The sequence below is a fragment of the Stenella coeruleoalba genome (assembly GCF_951394435.1).
Source record: "Stenella coeruleoalba genome assembly, chromosome: 15".
NCBI classification, from domain to species: domain Eukaryota; kingdom Metazoa; phylum Chordata; class Mammalia; order Artiodactyla; family Delphinidae; genus Stenella; species Stenella coeruleoalba.
The window spans coordinates 56,529,842-56,551,794 of NC_137161.1; the positions used below are offsets into that span (position 1 = coordinate 56,529,842).

At 47.3% G+C, this 21,953-nt stretch overlaps 1 protein-coding gene across 1 annotated transcript in view; it reads right to left on the minus strand.

Annotated features, from left to right (window-relative positions):
* Positions 1 to 241: 241 nt before the first annotated feature.
* USP7 (ubiquitin specific peptidase 7) overlaps positions 242 to 21,953 on the minus strand; it is a 57,651-nt gene continuing 35,939 nt past the window's right edge. The window contains exons 6-31 of the mRNA XM_079946257.1: positions 21,385 to 21,493; positions 20,407 to 20,537; positions 19,895 to 19,949; positions 18,792 to 18,872; positions 18,601 to 18,691; positions 16,253 to 16,335; positions 14,268 to 14,377; positions 12,795 to 12,951; positions 11,876 to 12,020; positions 11,462 to 11,592; positions 10,423 to 10,557; positions 9,943 to 10,044; positions 9,664 to 9,769; positions 8,788 to 8,880; positions 8,631 to 8,698; positions 8,200 to 8,300; positions 7,169 to 7,322; positions 6,485 to 6,552; positions 5,897 to 6,005; positions 5,725 to 5,802; positions 4,912 to 5,012; positions 3,828 to 3,927; positions 2,293 to 2,412; positions 2,068 to 2,139; positions 1,850 to 1,940; positions 242 to 1,535 (exon numbers count right to left, since the gene is read on the minus strand). Coding sequence (XP_079802383.1) covers positions 1,429 to 1,535; positions 1,850 to 1,940; positions 2,068 to 2,139; positions 2,293 to 2,412; positions 3,828 to 3,927; positions 4,912 to 5,012; positions 5,725 to 5,802; positions 5,897 to 6,005; positions 6,485 to 6,552; positions 7,169 to 7,322; positions 8,200 to 8,300; positions 8,631 to 8,698; positions 8,788 to 8,880; positions 9,664 to 9,769; positions 9,943 to 10,044; positions 10,423 to 10,557; positions 11,462 to 11,592; positions 11,876 to 12,020; positions 12,795 to 12,951; positions 14,268 to 14,377; positions 16,253 to 16,335; positions 18,601 to 18,691; positions 18,792 to 18,872; positions 19,895 to 19,949; positions 20,407 to 20,537; positions 21,385 to 21,493 — 2,698 coding nt within the window. The 3' untranslated portion in view covers positions 242 to 1,428. The remainder of the gene's footprint in view (positions 1,536 to 1,849; positions 1,941 to 2,067; positions 2,140 to 2,292; positions 2,413 to 3,827; positions 3,928 to 4,911; positions 5,013 to 5,724; positions 5,803 to 5,896; positions 6,006 to 6,484; positions 6,553 to 7,168; positions 7,323 to 8,199; positions 8,301 to 8,630; positions 8,699 to 8,787; positions 8,881 to 9,663; positions 9,770 to 9,942; positions 10,045 to 10,422; positions 10,558 to 11,461; positions 11,593 to 11,875; positions 12,021 to 12,794; positions 12,952 to 14,267; positions 14,378 to 16,252; positions 16,336 to 18,600; positions 18,692 to 18,791; positions 18,873 to 19,894; positions 19,950 to 20,406; positions 20,538 to 21,384; positions 21,494 to 21,953) is intronic.

Below are 21,953 nucleotides of genomic sequence, written 5' to 3' on the forward strand. Positions count from 1 at the left end.
GATGCAAGGCCACCTCCCCTGGGCCACGCCTTCCACCATTTCAGTATTTCTGGTCATCTTATTGTACTTGGTTCCTGCCCGGAAAAACTTTTTCTTAAGCTTAAATGGGATGAGTCAGAGGCAAAAACAATCCCCCCCCCCCCGAAAACCTCGTTATAAAGGAATAGGTTCCCCAGGCCTATTTGCAGGGAGAGCAGAAATCTCCCTCAACTTCCACGTCACTCACTGAGTTATAATTTTTATAGAAAATTTTATTCAACATACAACATTTTCCAGCAAAAAGGCAATATACAGGAAGAGTCGGTGTACACTGCTGCTACAGAAACAAACGAAAAATACTGGAAAAGGATGAAAAATAAGTGTCATCTGCTGATTCTATTTTACTGCACTCAAAACTAGACACGCAGCTGGCGTCAGCTCCAAAGGAAAAGGCCGGACTGAAAGAAAACTACACACAATGAATATCAACATCAGTGAAAGTCACTTAGATTCACCCAACAAAATGCCACCTCCTCCCAGTGGTAAATTGTACATGTTCATTCATTAAATATACAATTTCAATTTTCCTTTTTTTTTCTTTTTTATTTAGCTTTTTTATACAAAGTCAACAGCTTGCTAACACCAGTGGGCATGCCCTCTTTGCTAAAAGGCCCTCCTTTCTTGGTTCCGCCTGTTCCGTTTTAAGGAGACAAGTCTATTTATAATTTTTTCACCTGCTCGAATGAACTCTTGAGATCGTTAGGTTTGCCGAGAGGCAGCATAGTACACCTTAATTGTATTGAACAGCGTTTTCAATTTAATAAAAAGACCCCCGAAGTGTCTGTCAGGCCTGTATTCAGTGCATCCACTCTGCAAACGGGCTGCAGGACAGCGGTGGCTGACGGAAGGGAGACGAGTTTATTAAAAAGACCCAGGCAGCTGGGGAGACCGAGGAAGGGGCGACAATACACGAGTGAAGGAAAGAGCGCTATTTATTAGGTTGTGAGTTTCTCTGTTTCGCCTTTACAGATGCACAAAAGGTCATTGAAAAGTATAATTGAGGGAAAGACGTCAGACGAGCCTAAACAGAAGACTTACTAGCTGTGGGGCTGGCGGCCGGGCCCCGGAGCGGGGACAGCCGAGCCTGTCCAGCGCCGCGCCGCACCCACCGGCTGTTCCCCGACACGCTGACAGCGCCTTGCATCGTGGTTACCATAAAATAACTCTCATTGGCATCCAAGCTTTATAAAAACACCTTCATTTTGCTCAAAAAGGGCAATCAATAGATACAGAGAAGCCAAACTGAACAGCCTCAACAAAATAAAATTAACACCAGCAGCAAATCCTCTTGCTGAAGACTTGGGACAGTGCTCGCGCACCAGAGTTCTTGGCTGTTGTTAAAGGGCACACCCACCACGGTCCGCCTCGCCCACCCGCCAGGGGAGGAAGTCAGTTATGGATTTTAATCGCCTTTTCCAGGTATGTGTAGCGACTCCTCTTTGGGGCTTTGTTGAAGTGGTCGAGCCCTAGCCAAGGCCGAGGATGAGACATGTTACCTGGCAGGGAGAGAAAGCAACTGAGACCACAGAGCCCAGGCTTGGGCCCCTGGAGCGAGTGCACCCCACCCCCAACTGAGGTCTCAGGGCTCCCAAGGGCGGCACCGTCTCCCCTGGGACCTTAGTTTTTTCGGCCATTGTGTGATGCCTGCCAAGTTCATCAGTTACAGGCTGCCGTTCCTCCCTGTTCTACAGATAAGGAAAACAAGGCCCAATCTCCCAGCTGGAGAAATACAAGGGCCGCCACTCGAACCCAGGGCTGCCGGCCTCCCGGCCACTTACTACTTGCTTCTTCCCTGTGGGAGGGCTCTTACCAGGCTGAGGTTCAAAGTCTTTCAAGTTTACTTCATACTCATCTTCATTTATGTACTGGTGTCGGCCCATCATCACAATGGCAAATTTAAACTGAGAGACAAAAATCGAAAACGCCATTCATTCCAAATACTAGCAAAACTCACACCTCTGGCAAAAAAAGTCAAGACTTTAGCATCCCGCCCGACAAATTACTTGCAAGTATCCAAGAAGCGCGTACCTTTTCAAACTCCTTTTCCTGGATGTCTAGCAGACTCTGAATCCGCTTCATCACTTCTCTGAAATGCTCGCCCTGCGACGACAAAGGGCACATGTGCTCACAAAGCTCATGCCCTCCTGTGCTGCCGCCTCAGGGAAGGAGCCCCACTGAGCAACGCTAACCCAGAGCGCGAGGGCCCAGGTCCCGACCCGAGACACTCAGTCTCTTAGCAGAAGGACGCCTCACCTGGTGTATCCTCAGCAAGAAGGGGATCCCGAATGTCCCAAACACCTCTTTGTGGAAATGTGCCACTGTGATCAGCATCTCATTTTCCTTATCTATGTCTACCTGGTCCAAAGGTATTTCCTGGGGACACAGGTTTTTAACACAAGGGGTTGAGAAATTCAGTTAATGCAAACACAGCGCCACATTTTAATTCTTAATTCTGACTCACTCCTCCAACAAGGGAAGCTAGGTCAGATTTTTGCCAAAATGTCATGTTTGGGGCTTGTTAGAATAATTAAGAGTTTAGAGCCACGAGAAATAGCTAAGCTTAAAAGAAAACTCTGGGGACTTCCCTGGTGGCACAGTGGTTAAGAATCCACCTGCCAATGCAGGGGACACCGGTTAGAGCCCTGGCCCGGGAAGATCCCACATGCCACGGAGCAACTAAGCCCGCATGCCACAACTATTGAAGCCTGTGCGCCTAGAGCCCATGCTCTGCAACAAGAGAAGCCACCGCAATGAGAAGCCCGCGCATCGCAACAAAGAGTAGCCCCTACTCGCAACCAGAGAAAGCCCGCACGCAGCAACAAAGACCCAACGCAGCCAAAAATAAAAATAAATAAATTTATGTATTTAAAAAAAAAAAAAAAAATCCACCTGCCCATGCAGGGGACATGGGTTCTATCCCTGGTCCAGGAAGATCCCACATGCTGTGGAGCAACCAAGCCTGTGAGCTGCAACTACTGAGCCTGTGCTCTAGAGCCCATGAGCCACAACTACTGAGCCTGCGCGCCTAGAGCCCGTGCTCCACAACAAGAGAAGCCACCGCAATGAGAAGCCCGCGCACCGCAACGAAGACCCAACGCGGCCAAAAATAAATAAATATTTAAAAAAAGAAAACTTTTTAAAAAAAAACTATTTATTTGGCTACATTAGGTTTCTGTTGCGTCACGTGGGATCCTTAGTTGTGGCATGTGGGATCTAGTTTCCTGACCAGGGATTGAACCCGGGCCCCCTGCATTGGGAAGGCAGACCCTTAGCCACCAGACCACCTGGGGAGTCCCAAAACTCTGGGTTTTAAGAGACCAAATAATGAGTTGTTCCAGTTACTGTGGAAATCTCAGCAGTTTTAAAATCAACAGGGACCCAGTTTCTGACTAGATGTGCTTGATGATCCATACTTAAAATTAATTTCTAAGGACAAATAAGTGAGCTATCTGGAGTAGTAGAGAGTAGAAGGGTGGCTGCCGGAAGCTGGGGCGAGAGTCTCAGCGGAGCAGATGGATGGCGGTGAGGAATGTCCAACAACACGAATGTGCTCACACTACTGAACAGTACATTTTAGGTTAGGTCTATTTTATCATAATAAAACATTCAATTTTTCAAAATCTGGCAGAATTACATTAACCTCAGGGGTCACTTCATCTACCGGCACACAAACAAAACGACAGCCACTGCCAGGAGCCGCCGTGCTGCCTGAATAAGCTGCGGGCGGCCGCCCCACCTGCCGGGGCTCAGGAGCCCTTCCTCCCTGGTGCAGCCAGAGGGACGCTCACCTCTATTCGAAACGTTCGACTTGTCGCAGGAGATAAACATTCTAGGAGTTCGTCTTCTTGATGCACACCAATAATTTTGTAGCTTACGATTTCTAGCAGCCTGTGCAAAACAAAGAAGAATGTGAACTATATACATTCATGTAAAAAAAACTCTCTAGGGGCTTCCCTGGTGGCGCAGTGGTTGAGAGTCCGCCTGCCGATGCAGGGGACGCGGGTTCGTGCCCCGCTCTAGGAAGATCCCACGTGCTGCAGAGCAGCTGGGCCCGTGAGCCACAGCTGCTGAGCCTGCGTGTCCAGAGCCTGTGCTCCGCAACGGGAGAGGCCACAACAGTGAGAGGCCCACGTACCGCAAAAAAAAAAAAAAAACTTTCTAGAAAACTATTCGTCCGTCATTTTATTACAAAGCTACGAAGATTCGCTTGTCTTCTTATGAAGATTTGAAATGTCAAAAGCAGGTATCCTTGGGGAGCAGACAGAACACTGGCCAGGGACACCCTCGGAGCGTGTGTAAATCTTTCTTGCTATGGTTCCAAACTGGGCAGGGCTTGTGATATGTTTCTCACTCTTTAGATAACAAAGGCCTCATTCTTTTATTAATTTTGTAAAGAAAACATTCCGGGAACCAAAGAGCCCCAAAGGTTGTTCCATCCTGCGAGCCGAGTGTAAGACAAGGTGATGAGACCAGCACCTGACACTCTGAAATAAAAACTGAACATCAAATCTGGGCTTCTTTCTGCGGCTTGAACGCTGGCGAAACAGATGAGAAGTGACCAGATTTCTCAGACACAGTCAAGGCCCACGTTTTCCAGCTTCAGCTGATCAGTCTGCTTGAATCACTCTTCTTCTGCTTGACTTTTCTACCTGAATCTCCCTTTTGCACTACTGCTAATTAATATCCAGAGACACAGGGAGGGAAGATGGGCAAAAGAAAAGGATTAAATGTGAAGTATTTATATAAAGTGTTGCAAAGTATGGGCTGAAAGGTGAGCATGGCAACTACTGGGGGGGGGGGGGGCACTGCGCAAGTACAGGGCTGGGCCAGGGCTGCCCCTGCCTCCACCTTCAGGATTTGGGAAATACTCGCCTAAGTTTCCCTGATGCCTTCTCGCCGAGTTCCACAGCCTTTTTACATTCCTCTAACAGGTCCCGGACACACCCGTGCTTGTCTGGATATAGTGTTATTTCCTAAGAAACGACAAGATGAAGGCTATACAGGAAACAAGACACACGCAGGGCCTGCTTGGGCCCATCCCCGCCGACCATCACTCAGACCACCTGTCCAAGGCTGGCAGCCGCCCCACACCGCAGGGAGTCTAAGAAATGCCATTTTGAGGCAAAAAGCTCGCCATTCACAGGACAGCTTCTCAGGAATTTCTCCCCCCGGAAAGGTCACTAAGAGGCTGTCCAATTCTCAGCATGGTGAGACAGAGGACAAGGACCAGGGTGGACTGTGTCATTTCAGCCTGACAGCTGCACACGGGTGACAACATGGATGGCACATGTCCCAGATTTCCTCTCAATACCGGTAGAGCTAGAAAGGTGAACGACTTGGGTGTCTGAGTAGGTACAGACTTTCCAGAAGAACCACTTAATGTGAGGCTGTGTCGTCTGCAAAGGGCCCAGCGGAGCTGCCACCGGCTCCAAGGCCAAGCAGCAAGGTCCCAATCAGTCGGAAAGGGTCTCCCTGACACTGTCACTCTGCCTGAAGCCTCAGAGGTGGCGGCAGGGGCTGGGTGGACAGAGCTCCTCCCCCCACCGGGGTTCTCGAGCCGAGCCGCTAACACACGCTACCGCTTAGGGAGCTTTCTTTGGTGGTTTTAGTTTTCAGGGTCTGGAGAAGAGATACAATACACAAGATGCAATAAAAATAAAGACTCACACCATAGAAAAGACTCACCTCTTCCCTAAATTGGCTGTTTAACCATATACACTTAAAACTTCGCCTGTTCTCAAAGTCCGTGATTTTCATCTTAAGCTATTAAGAAAAGAGAGACTCATTTTAGATTCGCTTCCACAGAAACCCGAGCCTTCTCCTTATTACCCACGGTTACATTAATTTGGACTCATACCTGCTGATAGTAAAGTTTCTTAGGTTGTCTAGGCTTGAAGAACTGTAGAAGATCTCTTAAAGTACCTTCATAATTATGTCTAAGAGGATTACCTGGGCCATCCCTATAACTACACAAGAAAACAGCATATAAATAAAAGACTTGTTTATTTGCCTAAAACAAATATCCGTGAGTGAGCATAAAAGCAAACCTCTGGCCTGACACCTAGACTTGAAATTTGGACTCTGACTACTCCTGTCCCCAGGTCCTAAGTCCCTGCGTCTGTCACACCTGAACACTCTCTGCAAGGGTGACACGGCACACAGAAGCCGGGCCGGGCCAGGCCCAGCCGGACACACATGGGAGGGAGGTGTGTGGATGAGGTCTCTAAAGTAAGCCTGGCTTTAGATGAGGCTGCCAATTATTTTGACATCTTGGGGTAGCGTGGTCAAGATGTAAGTGGTGACAATTCTATATCTGAAACTAAGCAAGAAATGGCATGTCAGGTGAGGTGGCAGCTACTTATTACATTAGTTCGGAGATGTCTGGATGAACTATGGGACACATGCAGTCAAGACCAAACACGGGGCATCTGTGAGTGTGGCTCACCCTTGAGACTTGAAGAACTGGAGCAGCATCGGGTCGGTGTTGAGCCTCTGAGCAACTGTCTTTGCCACCTGGGGAGGGAGGGCCAGAGTCAGGGAGCAAGGTTCACATCCGGTGAACAAACTGAAACTTGCTGATACACTTTATCACTGTTCATTTGCTGAGTGCTCTTAAAGAAACCTGTTATAAGCAGCCTGAATTTAAATGCCCCGGAAATTTACCATCTAACAGGAATAAACTATATTCCTTAGTATATCACCACAGGAACAGCGTATCTGAGGAAGAAAACCTTTTAAAGTGTTTTTCACTTTCATTGGGGAGGTCTGTCTGTAGATTTATTTCCTGAAGGCTTTTTTTTAATGGTTCACACTTGGCATGTTATAACTGAAGCAAAGCTGCTGTTAAAACTATGATCTCTGAAACCAACTTATGCCAGGGGTCAAGAGGATTTCGAAGAGCAAGAAGACAGGGCAGTGGGTGGGGGTAGGCGAGTGAGGGGAAAAGAGCTTCTGATCCCCCGGCAACATCAACACCAACCCACTTGCATCAAGAACTTCCTCAGACAGTGGACTGCAACCCCTCCTCCAGAACCAAACCCATTACACAGCCTCATCAGCAAGCTTTTTAAAAAAGAACTTGGTCTCTCTGGTGTGGAATCTGACGGGAAAAGAGCATTTTATCAAATACCTGAAAATAATTCATTCTATTTGATAATGTAACCACAAATCCAGGATCATTGGGGATTGTTTTATCACAGAAAATCACATCGACACGGTGGTAGAGATCTCTGAAATATTCCTTTGCAGTGGGTAATTCACTGTTATCATTTTCGGGGTCATCCCTGGGGGGAAAAACACAGACAATCAAAGTCCAGGTCAGGGTTCAGGCATCATCTCCCAAGTAACAGTGACGCTGAGCAGTGTGGATCTAAACTCAGGCTAGCATTTTCCGACGCTGGGAGCCTGCCCGGCTACCAGGCAAAGGCGATCGTGGACAAAAGTGTGCGCTGAGCCACGCACAGGGCTGGCTGCTTTCCGTTCCTGATCTCGCTCCCGAAACAGAACAGTGCCCTCTCGTTCCGCAGACAAGGGAAAGGACTCAGGATGCACTGCGGGGCCCACCCTGCTGGCTCTGCTGAGTCTACTCCCCAACCGGGACTTGATAGGTTATCACTTCCCTGCGAAGGTTGCAGGATCGGGTCGCCGCTAAACCTAAAATGTTTACTGCCTGGCCCTTAAACGAGAGGTCTGCCACCCCTGCTCTTGGCCACCGGGCCCTGCAGCCTCCCTATGGTCAGTGTTCACGGCTGCCCTGCCCTGGCAAAACGGCTTCAAGAGCAAGGAAAGGGCCGAGTGCGTCATCAGGCTGCCTTCAGACTGCACACCTGCCAGCTTCCACGCAGACAGATTAAAGTGATTACCCAAGTAGGTGCATTCTAAGAATTTCATGTTTTCAAGGAAAGAAAACAATCTTGCTCTTCCCTAAAGACCTTTGCCCTCCTGCTACTAGTTGTCATGCTCGCTGTAGACATTTTTGGGAAATAAAAGCATTCCGTGAGGAAAATGCTTGCCACCCCTAATTCCAAAACCCAGAGAAGGCCAACTGCTGTCAACATTCTGTCAATGTCAAACAAAACGTGACTCAGGGTCTAGAGAATCATTTCCTGGTTCTAGGACTTCTGATATTAGTACACAGAGAGAACTTCAAGAAGTACGTACTTCTGAAACACTATAATGTCACCATCCATTAGCTCATCGAGGGCTTTATCAAGAGACACGTCATAGTCCTGAATTCTCTCTGTTAAATTCGGTTTAACTTCCTACAGTAAAAGAAAGGACATGGTTACAACGCAACGTCTGTCCAATGTTTAATACGGCCACACACTGTATGTATTTTCTCTATACCCAATTCCAACAGCCCTACAATTTTAAATAAAGAGTACGAAATACTAGTAATAAGGATATAATAATCACTGACGCTAAAGAGGGAAACATCAGAAATGTACAGAGAAGATTCTGACTCAAGATCACCCGAGGCCCCATTTAGCTGTGGTCTTGACACAACAAATGCAGGGCTAGCAAAACAGGCAGAAGTCGTCCTCCCCAAACCACTAACCATGTGCTGATTACAGAAAAATAAGGATCCAAACCTCATAGAGGATAAGACTAGTATCTTGGATAAATCCTGCTCTGTCACACATAACTGGCAGCAAGTCACCTAGGTTCAAGAAAAATGAAGAATTCAAAGCTGTGATACACTGAGACTTTGGCAAAATCAACTCAGAAGGTGAGTGCTGCCAGACTTACGTATTTTACAGGATATTGGTGTGTAGATATGCCCACAGTAATTCAAGCTCCGTGTTTTGGGATCGTACATCTTCAAAAATAACATCACATCATCTACAAGGTTAAATAAACAGGCTTTGTTAGGATCTTCTGGTCAGTGCAATGTTAACAAATAGCAACTGAAACGACAACTTAGGGCACCTAAAAGTTACTGTGTGCAATGAAGTTTGTTAAGAGGCTGATCCTAGGTCTGAGGCATCATTTCTAACCTCAAACCCATGGGGAACACTGCATTTGAAGCAGGAAAGATGAGAATGAGTGCAGAGAATTTAGGAAACCTAGTTTTAAGACCTGGTCCTCACTAGCAGTGTTTTACCATCGAAGTATCGCTAAAGGTTGTGTCTGAGTCTTTGCCGGGGAAGTGACCACTTGAAGTAATACAAATAAGCAATCTCGGACCTACCTGTTTTGTAAATAAAGTTGCGCTGGAAGACAGTTCTTTTACCTAATCTCTGTAGCTGCTTAGTAGCTACAATAGCAGACAGAGGCGGTATGGCCCACAAAGCATGAAATATTGACTATCTGGCCCTTGACAGCAACCCCTGCTCTACACCATCTGTCAAGTATACACAAGACCAGCGTGATTAGAAAAATGTGGAATGTGCTGGACTCCACGCTGCTGCCACCTTCTCACCTGCCAGGACGCTACAACCCACAGTCGGTCTGATTTGACTTCATCAAGAAGCCTTGAACACGGTGGATGTTTCGCGAGCATTTTGGGGGATTAACAAGATTTCTTTGCAAGGGAAGAACACTTAACCCTGTGTGTTTAGAACGACACTCCGGGAATAAAACTCCACTCTCTGGAGGTGCTGGGCTGGGGGAGGAGGCACTCACGATCTTTATCAAACTTGGGTAACGTTGCTCCACTAGCAGCCAGCTCCGGATCAACTGTTTCCAGGAATATTGTCCAAGGGTTTTCATTATCACTGAGTTCAATCATCTATTCCCAAAAGAGATGCTGGGCTTAGAAGATTTTAATGGCTAAGTGAGAGTGAAAAACTATATTCAAGTAGAAGACAAGATCCAACTCTATGTAACTGGACCGAGGGGAATACCGCAGGGCACACAGTGCCTGCCGCGCACACCCAGACCAGACCAGACCGCCACACTCACCGTCTTGCTGCCGTCGGCCTCGTTATCCAGCATGGCCGGTCGTTTGGTGCCATTGCTCCTCGCCTGCATGGGCCACAGTCGAATCTGATCTTGAGGAAATCCCTGGAAATCATTACAGTTAAATTAGTTGAAGCAAAATCAGCTTATATTTTAATTCAACATCAAGGAAATGATTCTATGATTATAAGGGGAAAAAAATCATGATTACAGCTCTCCCTGCTGGTATGGGCAACAGTGACCTGGCCTTCGGGATCTCTGGTGTCCCGGAAGTTCAAGCCCATTTTACCAAGGGGGAGGCGGGCGGAGGAGGGGGAAATTAGGGGAGATGCCAGAGGGCACAACCCGGAAGGGAAGGAACTCTGGTCCCAAGCTCACTCTCAGGTGGTGTCTGGACACAGTGCCTGCCTCCAAGGGCAGGATCCTCCAGGGTCCAGTTATGAAAAAGGAGAGAGAACTATCAACAGGAGGACGGGCGCTCACCATGGTCTGAGAGAGGTTCTGGACAAACTCAGCAAGCGAGGAGTTTTTCAACACTTTGAACACAGTGTATTTCACTTTTTCTTCATCGTACATATCATTTCCTTGATGGCCACAAAACTGGTCCTCTGCAACAATCTGCAAATAGGGATGAAAATGCAGAATGGAGTTTACACCACTAACACACACAAGAGAACCAGGTCAGGCTGATCGAAACCAAGGTTCAAATGCTAAAACTAAAAACAACTAGTGTTGGGCTTCCCTGGTGGCGCAGCGGCTGAGATCCGCCTGCCGATGCAGCGGACGCAGGTTTGTGCCCCGGTCCGGGAAGATCCCACATGCTGCGGAGCGGCTGGGCCCGTGAGCCGTGGCCGCTGAGCCTGCACGTCCGGAGCCTGTGCTCCGCAACAGGAGAGGCCACAACAGTAAGAGGCCCGCGTACCGCAAAACAAAACAGACAAAAGAACAACTAGTCTTTTGCTTTGATGAACCTTCTACAGAAGACCCAAGCAGAAAAGCACCAAAATGACCAAGAACTAAATCAGGTACGAATATTTGGAAACCCTACATATTTCCATGCAGCCATTCTAAACTCATCCATAAACATCAACTAGAAATCCATCTGGATGGTGATCCCCAAATATGATAAAGCCAGGATGCACATGTACCTTTTTCTCCAGGTAGTCTATTTGTTTGTTAAAACAAATGCCTGTTTCCTAACTGCAACTAAATCATGAACCAAAACCACCTGGCAGTTCACCCCCCACCCCCCCAGCTGCCAGAGCTCTCCCTGCCAGGCCTCATCTGGGTTCTGCTCACCCTTCCTTCTCTGGTCCCCTGCATGCTTTATAAACACTAAGACACCGCTGCTCTGGCAGCCTGAGTCCTCTCACATCTAAGCCCATATCCTGAACTGGAAAGAACATTCCCAAAGGTCAGGGAACTGGCCTGCAGTTCCTCAGTCGCACGCTCAGGGGGCTGCCCAGACACGTCGCCGACGCCCTGGCCCGTGAAGCAGCTTCGCGCCTGCCCAGAGGCTGACCTGCACTTGCATGTAGAGATGGGCTTCCTGCCGCTCCTTCCGCTTCTGAGCCTCGATCCTTTTCTCTTCTTGTAATCGTTCCACCAACTGCTGAGGGATATCATGGTCGGTGACAGCTTGTAAAACCTCACCTGCAGGACAAATGCATCTTCCTTCACCTCTGTGCACGTCATCGCAAATAAAGCCACCCTTCAAAGTAAAATTACTTGGCACCCTGGGTCCACATCCAAACCCGCAACCCCAATCCAGCTGCTTCCAGATGATGCTGTAAGGCAGCATAAGCAGGCAAATGTCTGGACAGGTGGCTCTAGCTTAGGTCCACTGTAACGTGGTATAAAATGCCCCAGCGGGCGAGACTCAGGGCCCAGCCGCGAGCTTGGCACAGCCAGGGCACGACACACCCGCTGCACTCACTGAGCTTCGACTCCCGGATGTAAACCAGCATGTAGGCGTTGGTGCAGTGCCGCACGGAGAGGTCGTCGTCGTGGCCCCCGTAGTTGTGCTCGATGGCCTCCTCTTTCGTACACCTGGACACCACGTCATCGTCAAACTTACACCACTGCAACGGGGAGCAGCAGAGATACGGCACTTTGAGGAGCACACAAAGTAAAAGGCAGCATTCTCCGAAAACACATGACCTGCCTCAGGTGACCCTCACAAAACTCGCCAGCACTTCTGCCGTCCTCATCCCACATTCTGGAGAAATTGCTAATATCCGTCCATGGGCAATTTCTGTAATGTACTCAAATATCCTAAGCCTCAGCTTAGGCTCCATCTCTGTCCACTGTGGATGGAGTCGTTTTAAATGGCACTAATCCTACAGTTACAGGTTCCGCATCTGGTGCCATGAGGGTCCCGCCTTCAAATCCCCTCGGCATGAGCTGGACGGGCTCCACCTTGGCTCTGTTCCTCACTGGCCCTGTGGCCCTGGACACAGACCCCAAGACCCTCATCTGCTCCTCCTGGTGAAGATCACGTGATGGGATCCACGTGAACCAGGCAAAGACCGCGCATTACATCGCACGGGTAATGGGGCACGTGCAATAACACACAACCAATGCGGGCCCGTGAGTGCGGGCCACAGATGATTATTCTAAGTGGAAACTAAGTGCCTCATGTTAGATGTAAAGGGATCCTATAAGGTCCAACGTTCAATACTAATAACGAGATGTATATATCAAGTACAATCATAATTTACCATCCACCTTTAAAAGTATCAGGAACATACAGGCACAGAGGCCAAGAAGGGATCCTTCACTATCAAGGCCAAGTCTGAAGCTGAGCGTCACTGAATCCCCTACACAGCATCACGTCCACCCTCCCCAGCACTTACTTTGCCATCCCCTTTAGGGTTTAGATAAACCACATAATGTCCACCATGATTATCTCCACTATGAACCAGGACTGCATGAAGAATATAATTTGCAGGGTCTTTAGGATCCGTTTTTTGCAAAAATTCATCAAGTGGTAGCTGTTCGGGGAACTCAAACCTATTTAAAATAAAAACATTTTAAGAGAAATCCAGGTTTCATTTACTTGTAAAATATTTCACCTTTAGGCTTTACTCCTTGCTAGACCTTCTAATTCACTGGCTCCTCTTTACTTGGAAAGGGCAGCTCCTACTCATCACAACAAATTATTCACACGTCAACAAAATCTGAAGCTTGATTTGAGAAAAATACCTAAAAAGCACTGACACACCTAACGGAATTTTAAATTCCAGGGTATTACATAACAGTCAGTTTTTGTGACAAAAACACACTGACTTTTCTAGGATGTGGATATTTCCAAATGTTGTCATGAACGGGGGCGGCGGGGGGTGCTTGAGAGGCAGGAAGAGCGTGAGGTGGGTGCACAAGGACCGTGGTGCTGAGCAGAGCACGAGCCTGGGCGTGGAGGGGCAGCTGCCACCCAGCACGGCCCTTGGGAACTCAGGCCCGGCACTGCCAAGTGTTTTGAATGCCAGATGCCAGAAATCTGGACTTTTATGTGAAATCTCACGACCTGAAAAAACGCTGGCAACTAATTCCAATAAAAATAGAAAGAAAACCAAGGTGAGGACCCAACAAAGCACACCAGCAGGTTGGGCCTAGCTTGCAGGCTGCTGGTCTGTGAGGTCTGCCGTCTCAAGAGACCCCACGGAAAAGGGCAAGAACAGACGAGCAGGCCCGGCTGGTGGCAGGTGATATGATCGAGTCACACTCTCCGCCGAGTTTCCGGGGTGACTGACCAACCTCTAGGAGGCTGGTTATTGTCAGGCTGTACCCCCTGACCAAGGAGTACAAAGTCACTGCTCCAACTAATCAGGGTTCAAGTTCTGTCTCCTTAACCAGACAAAGCAGTGTGTGGTACCAACCTTTTAACTGGTACTTTAAGGATCTATAAAACACCTGGAATGGGGGACACACCCACCTACGCCAGCATTTCTGAGGATTCTAGCACATTCTATAAGCCTATACCAACTGAGAGATAACATATTGGCGAATCCTATGTAAACCAATAGTGTAATAATAGCAAATGCCACTTCTGGGGAAAGCAAAGCCTGTGCAGCAGAAAGTTCCCTCTCCCCACAGACTTCAGTCTGCCACAGTGTAGACAGAGGGGCTCCCTGAGGAGGAGATACGGAGGAAGCAGCCCCTGAAATTATCCCTTTAAAAGCACAGTTCTTGGGACACCTCGGCAGAGAGGAAACCTAAATAAATCAGAGATGAGACCGAAAACAGAAAAACTAAACAAAGCACTGAGACTAACCCCCTAAATCAGGATGATGGGTAAATCTTAACTCTCACATCCCACTCTAGATTACCTATCGTTGATCTTGATATTTTGGTCCGTCTGAGGGTCATACATAAATCGCATCAGTTGTAGGTGTAACACTGGTGGCAATGTTAGGAATTTCACACCTTTCTCTGCTTCCTGAACATTGAAAAAGAAGCACAGGTTTAGTTTACCTCTACTTATTTCTCGAAGCAACAAAAGCAACAGCGTTTCACAGCAAGGGTGGAACACGTTGGGAACTTCTGGTAGGGAGATGGGCACAGGGTGCCTTTAAAATGTTCTGTGTGTGGGATTTCCTCTTAGTTTGCATTATACTCTATCTTGATGTCCAGCGACAGGGGAACAGTGAAGTAAACTACAGCTCAGTCACTTGTTGCCCTATTAACACAGTCATTAAACACTACGAAAATTCTGGAGAAACACGGGAAAATCAAATGGAAAAGCAGAGGATTATGATTATGTGAATGAGGTGTGCCTATGGACACCAGAACAGAGTAAGACGAGCACGGTCTGGGTTGGGAGAACTGCCCGTGACCGCCGTCCTTCCCCGTGAGCACGGTCACGTGCTAACTGTTCACTCCTGCTTCTGAAGACCCCTCCGACTCGGTATCAGCAAGGCCCTCTGACCACCGTCACAGCCTCTGCCCAGGCGTCACCAGCCTCTGGGGCAAAGGACACCCCGAGCAAGGCCTCTGTGGGAGAGGCCCAGCCTCACTCCTCCCCCCACCTCAGCCAGCTGAGTCCTCACTCAAATAAGCCTTCACCAAAGCCAGTCACCACCAGGCCACTGGCGGCCCTCAGCACGGCTGTATTCCTTCGGAGCTGTAAACCTTATTTCCAACACTGGCTAGAACACACCCACCTGGAGGAACTGGTGTCCTAGGTGGCAATGTTCTCTGTTGTACATTAGCATGGTTAAGGAAACTGGGTAGTTCTGGGAAGAAAAACAAAAACCCAGGAACCTACTGCCACACAAAGGAATGGCACGGTTTTAGTACAACTTGAAACAATAATAGAAGAATCATGTTTCTCAGCCACTGTCCATTGAGAGTCTGATTCTAAAATATATTTTGTTCACCCAGAGCCAAAAATATCCAGTGTGGATAAGGGCAATTCCGTGAGTTGACTCAAGTGTTTCCTAAGCAAATCCAGTGGCATGTTTGCCAAGTAACTTACTGATCTACAAATCAGTGGCCTGACCAAGCAGGACAGCAGGTCTGTGACCCACGGCAAAATGGGCTCACCAGCACCGTGAATTATAAACGTGCGAGCTTGGTAAACCCAGGATGGTCCGAAAAAAATCATATATTAGTTGAGCCAGTGAGTCAAGGTTATGAGGCTGCAGGGTCCAACCTGGAGGGCTGGACCCTGAGGATGCCGCTGACCCACCAAGCAGCCTGACCAGGCCACAGCCCGGGCCCCTCCATCTGACCATGCACTGCCGCTTGTTTACAACACTCATTGTTCTGCCAGAGTTCCTGCGGGGCCTTGTGGAAAACAAGCAGGGACACCGAGTATGGAACAATAACAGAAAATGCACTCCTCGTTCTGGAAGTCAGGATCCTCAGAAAACTAACTGACACTCCACTGCGGCGGCGGGAGAGCAAAGCACCACCACCAGCCAAAACCAGAGTCCCAGTGACTAAGCAGTTCTATCTGTGACTAGGAGAAACTGAGGGAAGCTCTGGCACAGACACCAGTGAAGTAAGGGGCAGAGTTGTGGATGGAATTGGGGCAGGGGGGAGGTGGGGGGGGGGTACACGTGTCGGGTGATGGTTCTGCCTCTGGTAGCCAGGAGGCACAACACCTTCCCCACCCCTGCCTGTCTACACCAGCAACACGATCAGAGCTCTCTAACACAACGTCCAGACTGAGAAATAAAATCCTTTTGCGTTCTAAACACCAGCGGCATGTGAAAAGATACGAGTGAATGTTTAGTTCACAGTCAAGCAAAAGATCTGAAAACAAAGTGGAAAGATACAGCGGGACACTAGCACACAATCTCCAAGTTACCTGCAAGCCATGCTCCCCGGCATCGTATTTATTGTCACCGTCTAGTTGTTCTACTGCCACGTAATCCACAAATGATTCAAATACTTTCAAGAGAGAAAGAGAAAAAAGTCAGCCGAAGTTATCACTAAAGCTTTGATTATAACAGTCAATCAATCAATTCAGGCACGCCAGGGAGGAATGTAAATAACTGTAGCTGTGAGCACAGGTCTGCAACTTCACCGATCCAGCAAAAGGTGTGAACTCTTAAGGCCACTGAGGGTGTTACGTGATAACATGGAGTCAATGTTTTAATAAACTTAAGTAATGTTAAAGTACAAATTTTAACCCAAACACTTACTCTAAAGTCAGTGCAGAAAGAGAGCAGGCATGTGGGAGGGTGGGGGGGGGAAGAGGGGGAGTTTGGAAGGGGACACGGGCTTCTGCTGTGAGAGGGAGTAAGAGCGGAGGCTCCTGTGCACAGCACAGGGACACGGCTGATAACGCTGCCACGTGTAAGTCAAGTTCATTGACCAGAAGGCAGTCATGCTGTCACAATACCTGAGCATACCAAATAACCATGATGAACACTTTAAACACCTTACGATCCTGTCACTTAAACCACAATAAAGCTGAAAAGGAAGAAGGAAGAATCCATCCAAGGATGATAGCCAATGGACCAGGAGGTAGAGTCTAGAAAGAGGTCTACACAGATGCGAAGGGCTCGCTGCTGACAAAGGGGCAGCAGAGCACCTTTGGTCCACTCTGACCATAAGCAGAAAGAAACTATTCTGGGTGGACTGTAAATAAACAGAAAAGAGAAAAAAGTAACAGATAAGAGAATTATCTTAAGACTTCAGGGCAGGTGTTCTCAGACACAAAAAGCAAAGATTGATACCCTGGATTTCACTACAGTTATGACATTCTGTTAACCAAATGGGCACACTGCAGGAGTGAAAAGGCAAGCCCCACGCTGGCGGAGAGCCCGAAACCCAGGCGAGCAGCAGCGAACACAGCCCGTGAAGAACTCGCGCGTTGTGGCCGTGAGGGAGTAACAGGAAGCGCACTCCCTCCCTTGCACTGGGCTCCATTACAAGGCCAACAACCGTATTCACACGCTAGACAACAGGCAGGACAGGATGTGGCCACTGAGAGCCCTCCAACGCCCCAGCTCACTGCGTGGAACTTCCAGGCTGCAGCGCAGGGCAGAGAAACCCCAACGGGCCCCAGAGTCTCCCTGAGACAGAGTGGGGATTTCAGGGGCCCGAGGCAGTGGCCACGTGCAGGACGGAGGGCCCTGGGGAGAGCCACGCGGGAGAGCCCCGGCGACGTGAGAGGCTCCTCCTGGTCTCGAAGGAATCAGCTATCTCCAAATAACGAAATGTGCCCCGGAACAAAGGGTAAGAATATCCAATACCCAACAGGATAAAAATCACAACAGCTGGCATCCAATAAAAGATGACCAGACAGGCAAAGAAGCTGGAACTCACAGCCAGAGATGGAAAGCGAATCGATGGAGACAAGATCCAGAAATCACGGAATTATTGGACCAGGACATCAAGTTATTACGAACTACATTCCATATGTTCAGGAAGACACCCAAATTGCCAATAAGCGTTCGAAAAGGTAAAATCTCCCCGACTTCCAGGGCAATGCAAATTGAACTCAAGATAGCACCATTCTCCCACCAAAACACCAGTCTGACGACTGACGGCTCTGGAGTGGATGTGGAACAACTGCTCGCACCCTACTGGTGGAGCAGAAATGGATAAACTGCTGTATCTGCTAAGCTCGACATATACACACAGGCCCTACAAGCCAGCATTCCACTCACCGTAAATGCACCAGGGGCGGACACAAGACCGGCCAACAAGCCTCACACCTACCAGCCTCACGCTGAAAACAACCCGAACACCCATCAAGGAAAGAATGGTTTCAAACATTTGTGTTATGTTCCTGAAGTGGAATACTATAAAGCCATGAAAATGACCCGATACTGCTGCTCAATATAAGGATGAAGTGCATGGAGGCAACGCTGAGAAAAAGAAAAGAGAGAACGAGACACATACCCTACACGATGTCATCTACGTAAATAAATACCACAGAAGTAACCGAGGAAAGAATGTCAGCAGGCCAAACAGTGGTTTCCTGTGAGGAGGGGGAGGCAGTGACCAGGAAGGGCCACCATCTTGCTTTGCAAATGTTCTGTTTCTTGACCTGGGTGGGGTCACCAGACTGTGTTCACTCAGTACCTTCATCATTTGGGCAATTTTCTCTACACTGTATTTCAATAAAAACCACCGTGTCAATGAAGCATTATACCAAACCAAATTATGAAAAGGTGGTGGTGCCATTATGTACACAGAACTTACTATTTTTCTTTCCTTTTATACTTAGCTGGATATCATAATAATCTTCTCTTCTATCAGATCGGTAGTCTACTTCTTTACACTGGATATATGACTACAAATAAGGAAAATAAGATGGCTTAAGCATTAACCGTCAAAATATTTGCATGTTTAAAATCTTTAAAAATCACTCTTTAAAACTGGTTATCACATACCACCATCTTGCCTCTGAATAATTTAGGTATGGTGCCTTCTACACACGTGCCTTTCATCTTATTTTCCACATTATCAAGCAACTGGAAGAGAAAGTTTTGGCTTTCAGAAAATGTTATGCTTAATTAACGTACAGTAATTTGAAATGTGACTAGGAAATTTCAATGGTCAAAGAAATTCTAGACTATAAATATTATGACCTTTAGCATGCAATTATCAAAAACATACAAAAATCTTCTTCCTTGGTTGGATATTTACAAAAATATCTACATGCAACAGTTGAGATTAACCCTCTATACAGCCTTTGGAATGAATTATTAATCTGTAGTGCCTTTAGAAGCATTTTTTATATTCATTTTACCTCTGTGGAAAAGCATGTAAATTGAGCACTAAACTTAACTCGTATTGGTCCACACCAAGAGATTAATGAGGTTGAGCCTGTCAACAGGATTGACTGGTTTGTCCATGGATATTTAATGAACTGGATTCAATCCAGCTAGTGCTGCAAAAAAGAAAACACACCTTGCCCAGCCAATCACCTTGAATAGCCATTTCATGTTGTGTGTGAGTGTGAGTCTGTGAGTGTGTGTGTGTGTGTGTGTATTTCTTTCATCACAACTGGAAGAGTGCGCGTCTGCTAGTGACTAGAGATGGTCTGGGGGAAGATCCCCCACACAGAGGTCTGCCTCAACCAGAAGTTCTGTGCCAAGGCGGGGTCTGGGTCTTGTGCTACAGAGTAAGAACAGAAGTCACTATTCTAAAGTGAAGTGGGATCATCAGGACAGCTACTCAAGCCAATCTGTTGTTTCTTGGATTAGTAACTCTGGTAATTATGCCAACTTAACACATTAAAAGTACACTACCTATACTATTCAAATTTACATTTTCCCTCACACTTCCCTATCAAATAATTTTTCAGTCTTTCTGGTTTTAAACTAGATACATGCTGTCTTTTCTTTCTAGCCTAGTTCTGGTCCTGAACAAAGATGGGCATAACTGGAATGATAGTGACTGAAGTAGGCCTGAGGTTTTACTTGGTAACAACTTCTGACAGTGCTTCAAAATATGAAATGTAAGTAGTAAACAATTCCGGCTGAAAACTCACCACTCGACAGAGTTCTTGAACATCATGTTGCATGAAGCTATCTAACGTTTCCCACCTTAGAGAGATAAAATGAATTTATATTTAAACTTCCAGATTTCAAACAAGAGTAAATTAACAAGCAACTCAGACTAAAAAACCGAACCATGTAATTAGTCATTATTCTTAAATTTTTATGAAGATTATAATTCAAAGACAAACTGAATTTTATCCAGACACCAAAACGTTCACAACTTTATACTGTTCTGAACATCTTACTGCAAGGGGAGGTCGTGTTTGCAAGTAAATGTACAGAAACTTGGAGACCATATGTTATCCTTTCCTTGACAGGTAAACCTAAGTGGTGAACTGCTTCTCAAGCAAAATTCTAAAAGCCTCCATTTCCAAAGAGGTCAAACAAAGGACACTGATAAAATGCCCTGACATACTCAAGTGCCTGAGCTCTGCTCTCAACCCTTCCCCGTCCACTAACTCAGCCCTCGAGCAGCAGAATGGACAGGTCTCCCAACACATACCCGAACGACTTGGTCAGCTTCTTTGTTCCTACGGGCTTATCACTGTGCTGTAATTCATAGAACACTCTTTGCAATGCTAAAGGGACGCTTTTGGATGAATCGTCGCCCTCTGTCGGCATCATGTACACAGCCTAAAAGAATTGATTCAGAAATAAAAATGGAATTTTATGTGAAAGTATCATTTCTAACACCACAATGACGAAGGCAGTTGGGTAGGGCTTTTAACTATCCCCCCCCCAAAGGGTCAAAAGGTCTTTTAAAAATCAAGACAGTGAAAAAAGAATTTTAAAAATGACTTAAGGCTCACCATCCAATGAGAACCACTTCTATTTCATACTTCTTAGAGCAGAGCAACATTTTTTAACTTAACATGACTTTGAACAAAAGAGTTGATGGAACTTCAATGCTACTGCAATTAACCACACTCAACTATCCCCAAGATATCATCCTATCTTGGTAATTAACGCTGCCTGGAAGAATGGTGCGAAAAGGACACGCCAGCAGACCAGCCAATGGTCCCCCCAACACCAGGAGTGTGTGCTGCCTGCGCTGCTCCCCTGCTTGCACGGCATTCCTAAAGGGCAAGTAACTATCCTCCGTTAGATTTTATATTTTTTAGAAGTTTTAGCTATAGTAAGTGAAAAATTAAGATTCCTGACCAGGAGTTTTTCAACTAATCAATTTTAATATAAAACTTTTCAAATGTTGCTGCTAATGACTTTCATATTTTTTAAAAAAGCTTTTATTATTTCTAGCCCAATAAAGTTAGGTTTGTCGGCTGTGGTAAACTTTTCATCACCTAAGTTAGCTTCACAAGCGTCCGAACACTGAGGAATAGAGCTATGTATAAGCATAAAGCAGGGGCCTCCCTGGAGACGCGGCAAGAGACAAGTCTGGTGACGGGGCTTTGCTTGCCCCTTAATACTTGAGAGAAAAGGGTGGGTGGAAGGTTGAGGGAGAGAAACACCATCCATTTACCTTTCGCAGTTGGTTTGTGAAAAATAAAGTCTGCAGCAGGCTGTTCATGTAACAAGTCGCTCCCTGATTCTTTAAACCGACATAGCCCGTGTGCTTCTTTGAATCCCACCTACAAGATCAGTTTGAGGTTGAGGGAAAACTGCACAGGACACCTCCTTGCTTCTGCAACGTGTGTGGGCGAGGGGACTGGGGGCCGGCACCTCACTGCTCTGCACCACCACCTCCTTCCCACCATCCTGACACGGGGTGACGACGTCCGAGCACCCGCCTCCAAGTGAATAACTCGTTGCCAGGCTGGCAGTTATCACACGGCTCCCTCCGGCAGTCACCAGTTTTGTCTGCTCAAGCACGTGGGCCAGTGCGAACTCAGCCCGGCACCGGAGAGGCGGCCTCCGCGCGGTGTGCTGACAGCAGCAGTGCCATCATTTACCCAGAGCAGCACTCTCAGAGAGGAGTTCAAGTCTATTTCTATCAAACTGAGTCCCAGTGTGGCTCCCTCACACACACGTCGGCTCACACGTGTAGTCAGCACAAGGCGGGACGGAAACAGCCGAAACCCCTCTTTTCTG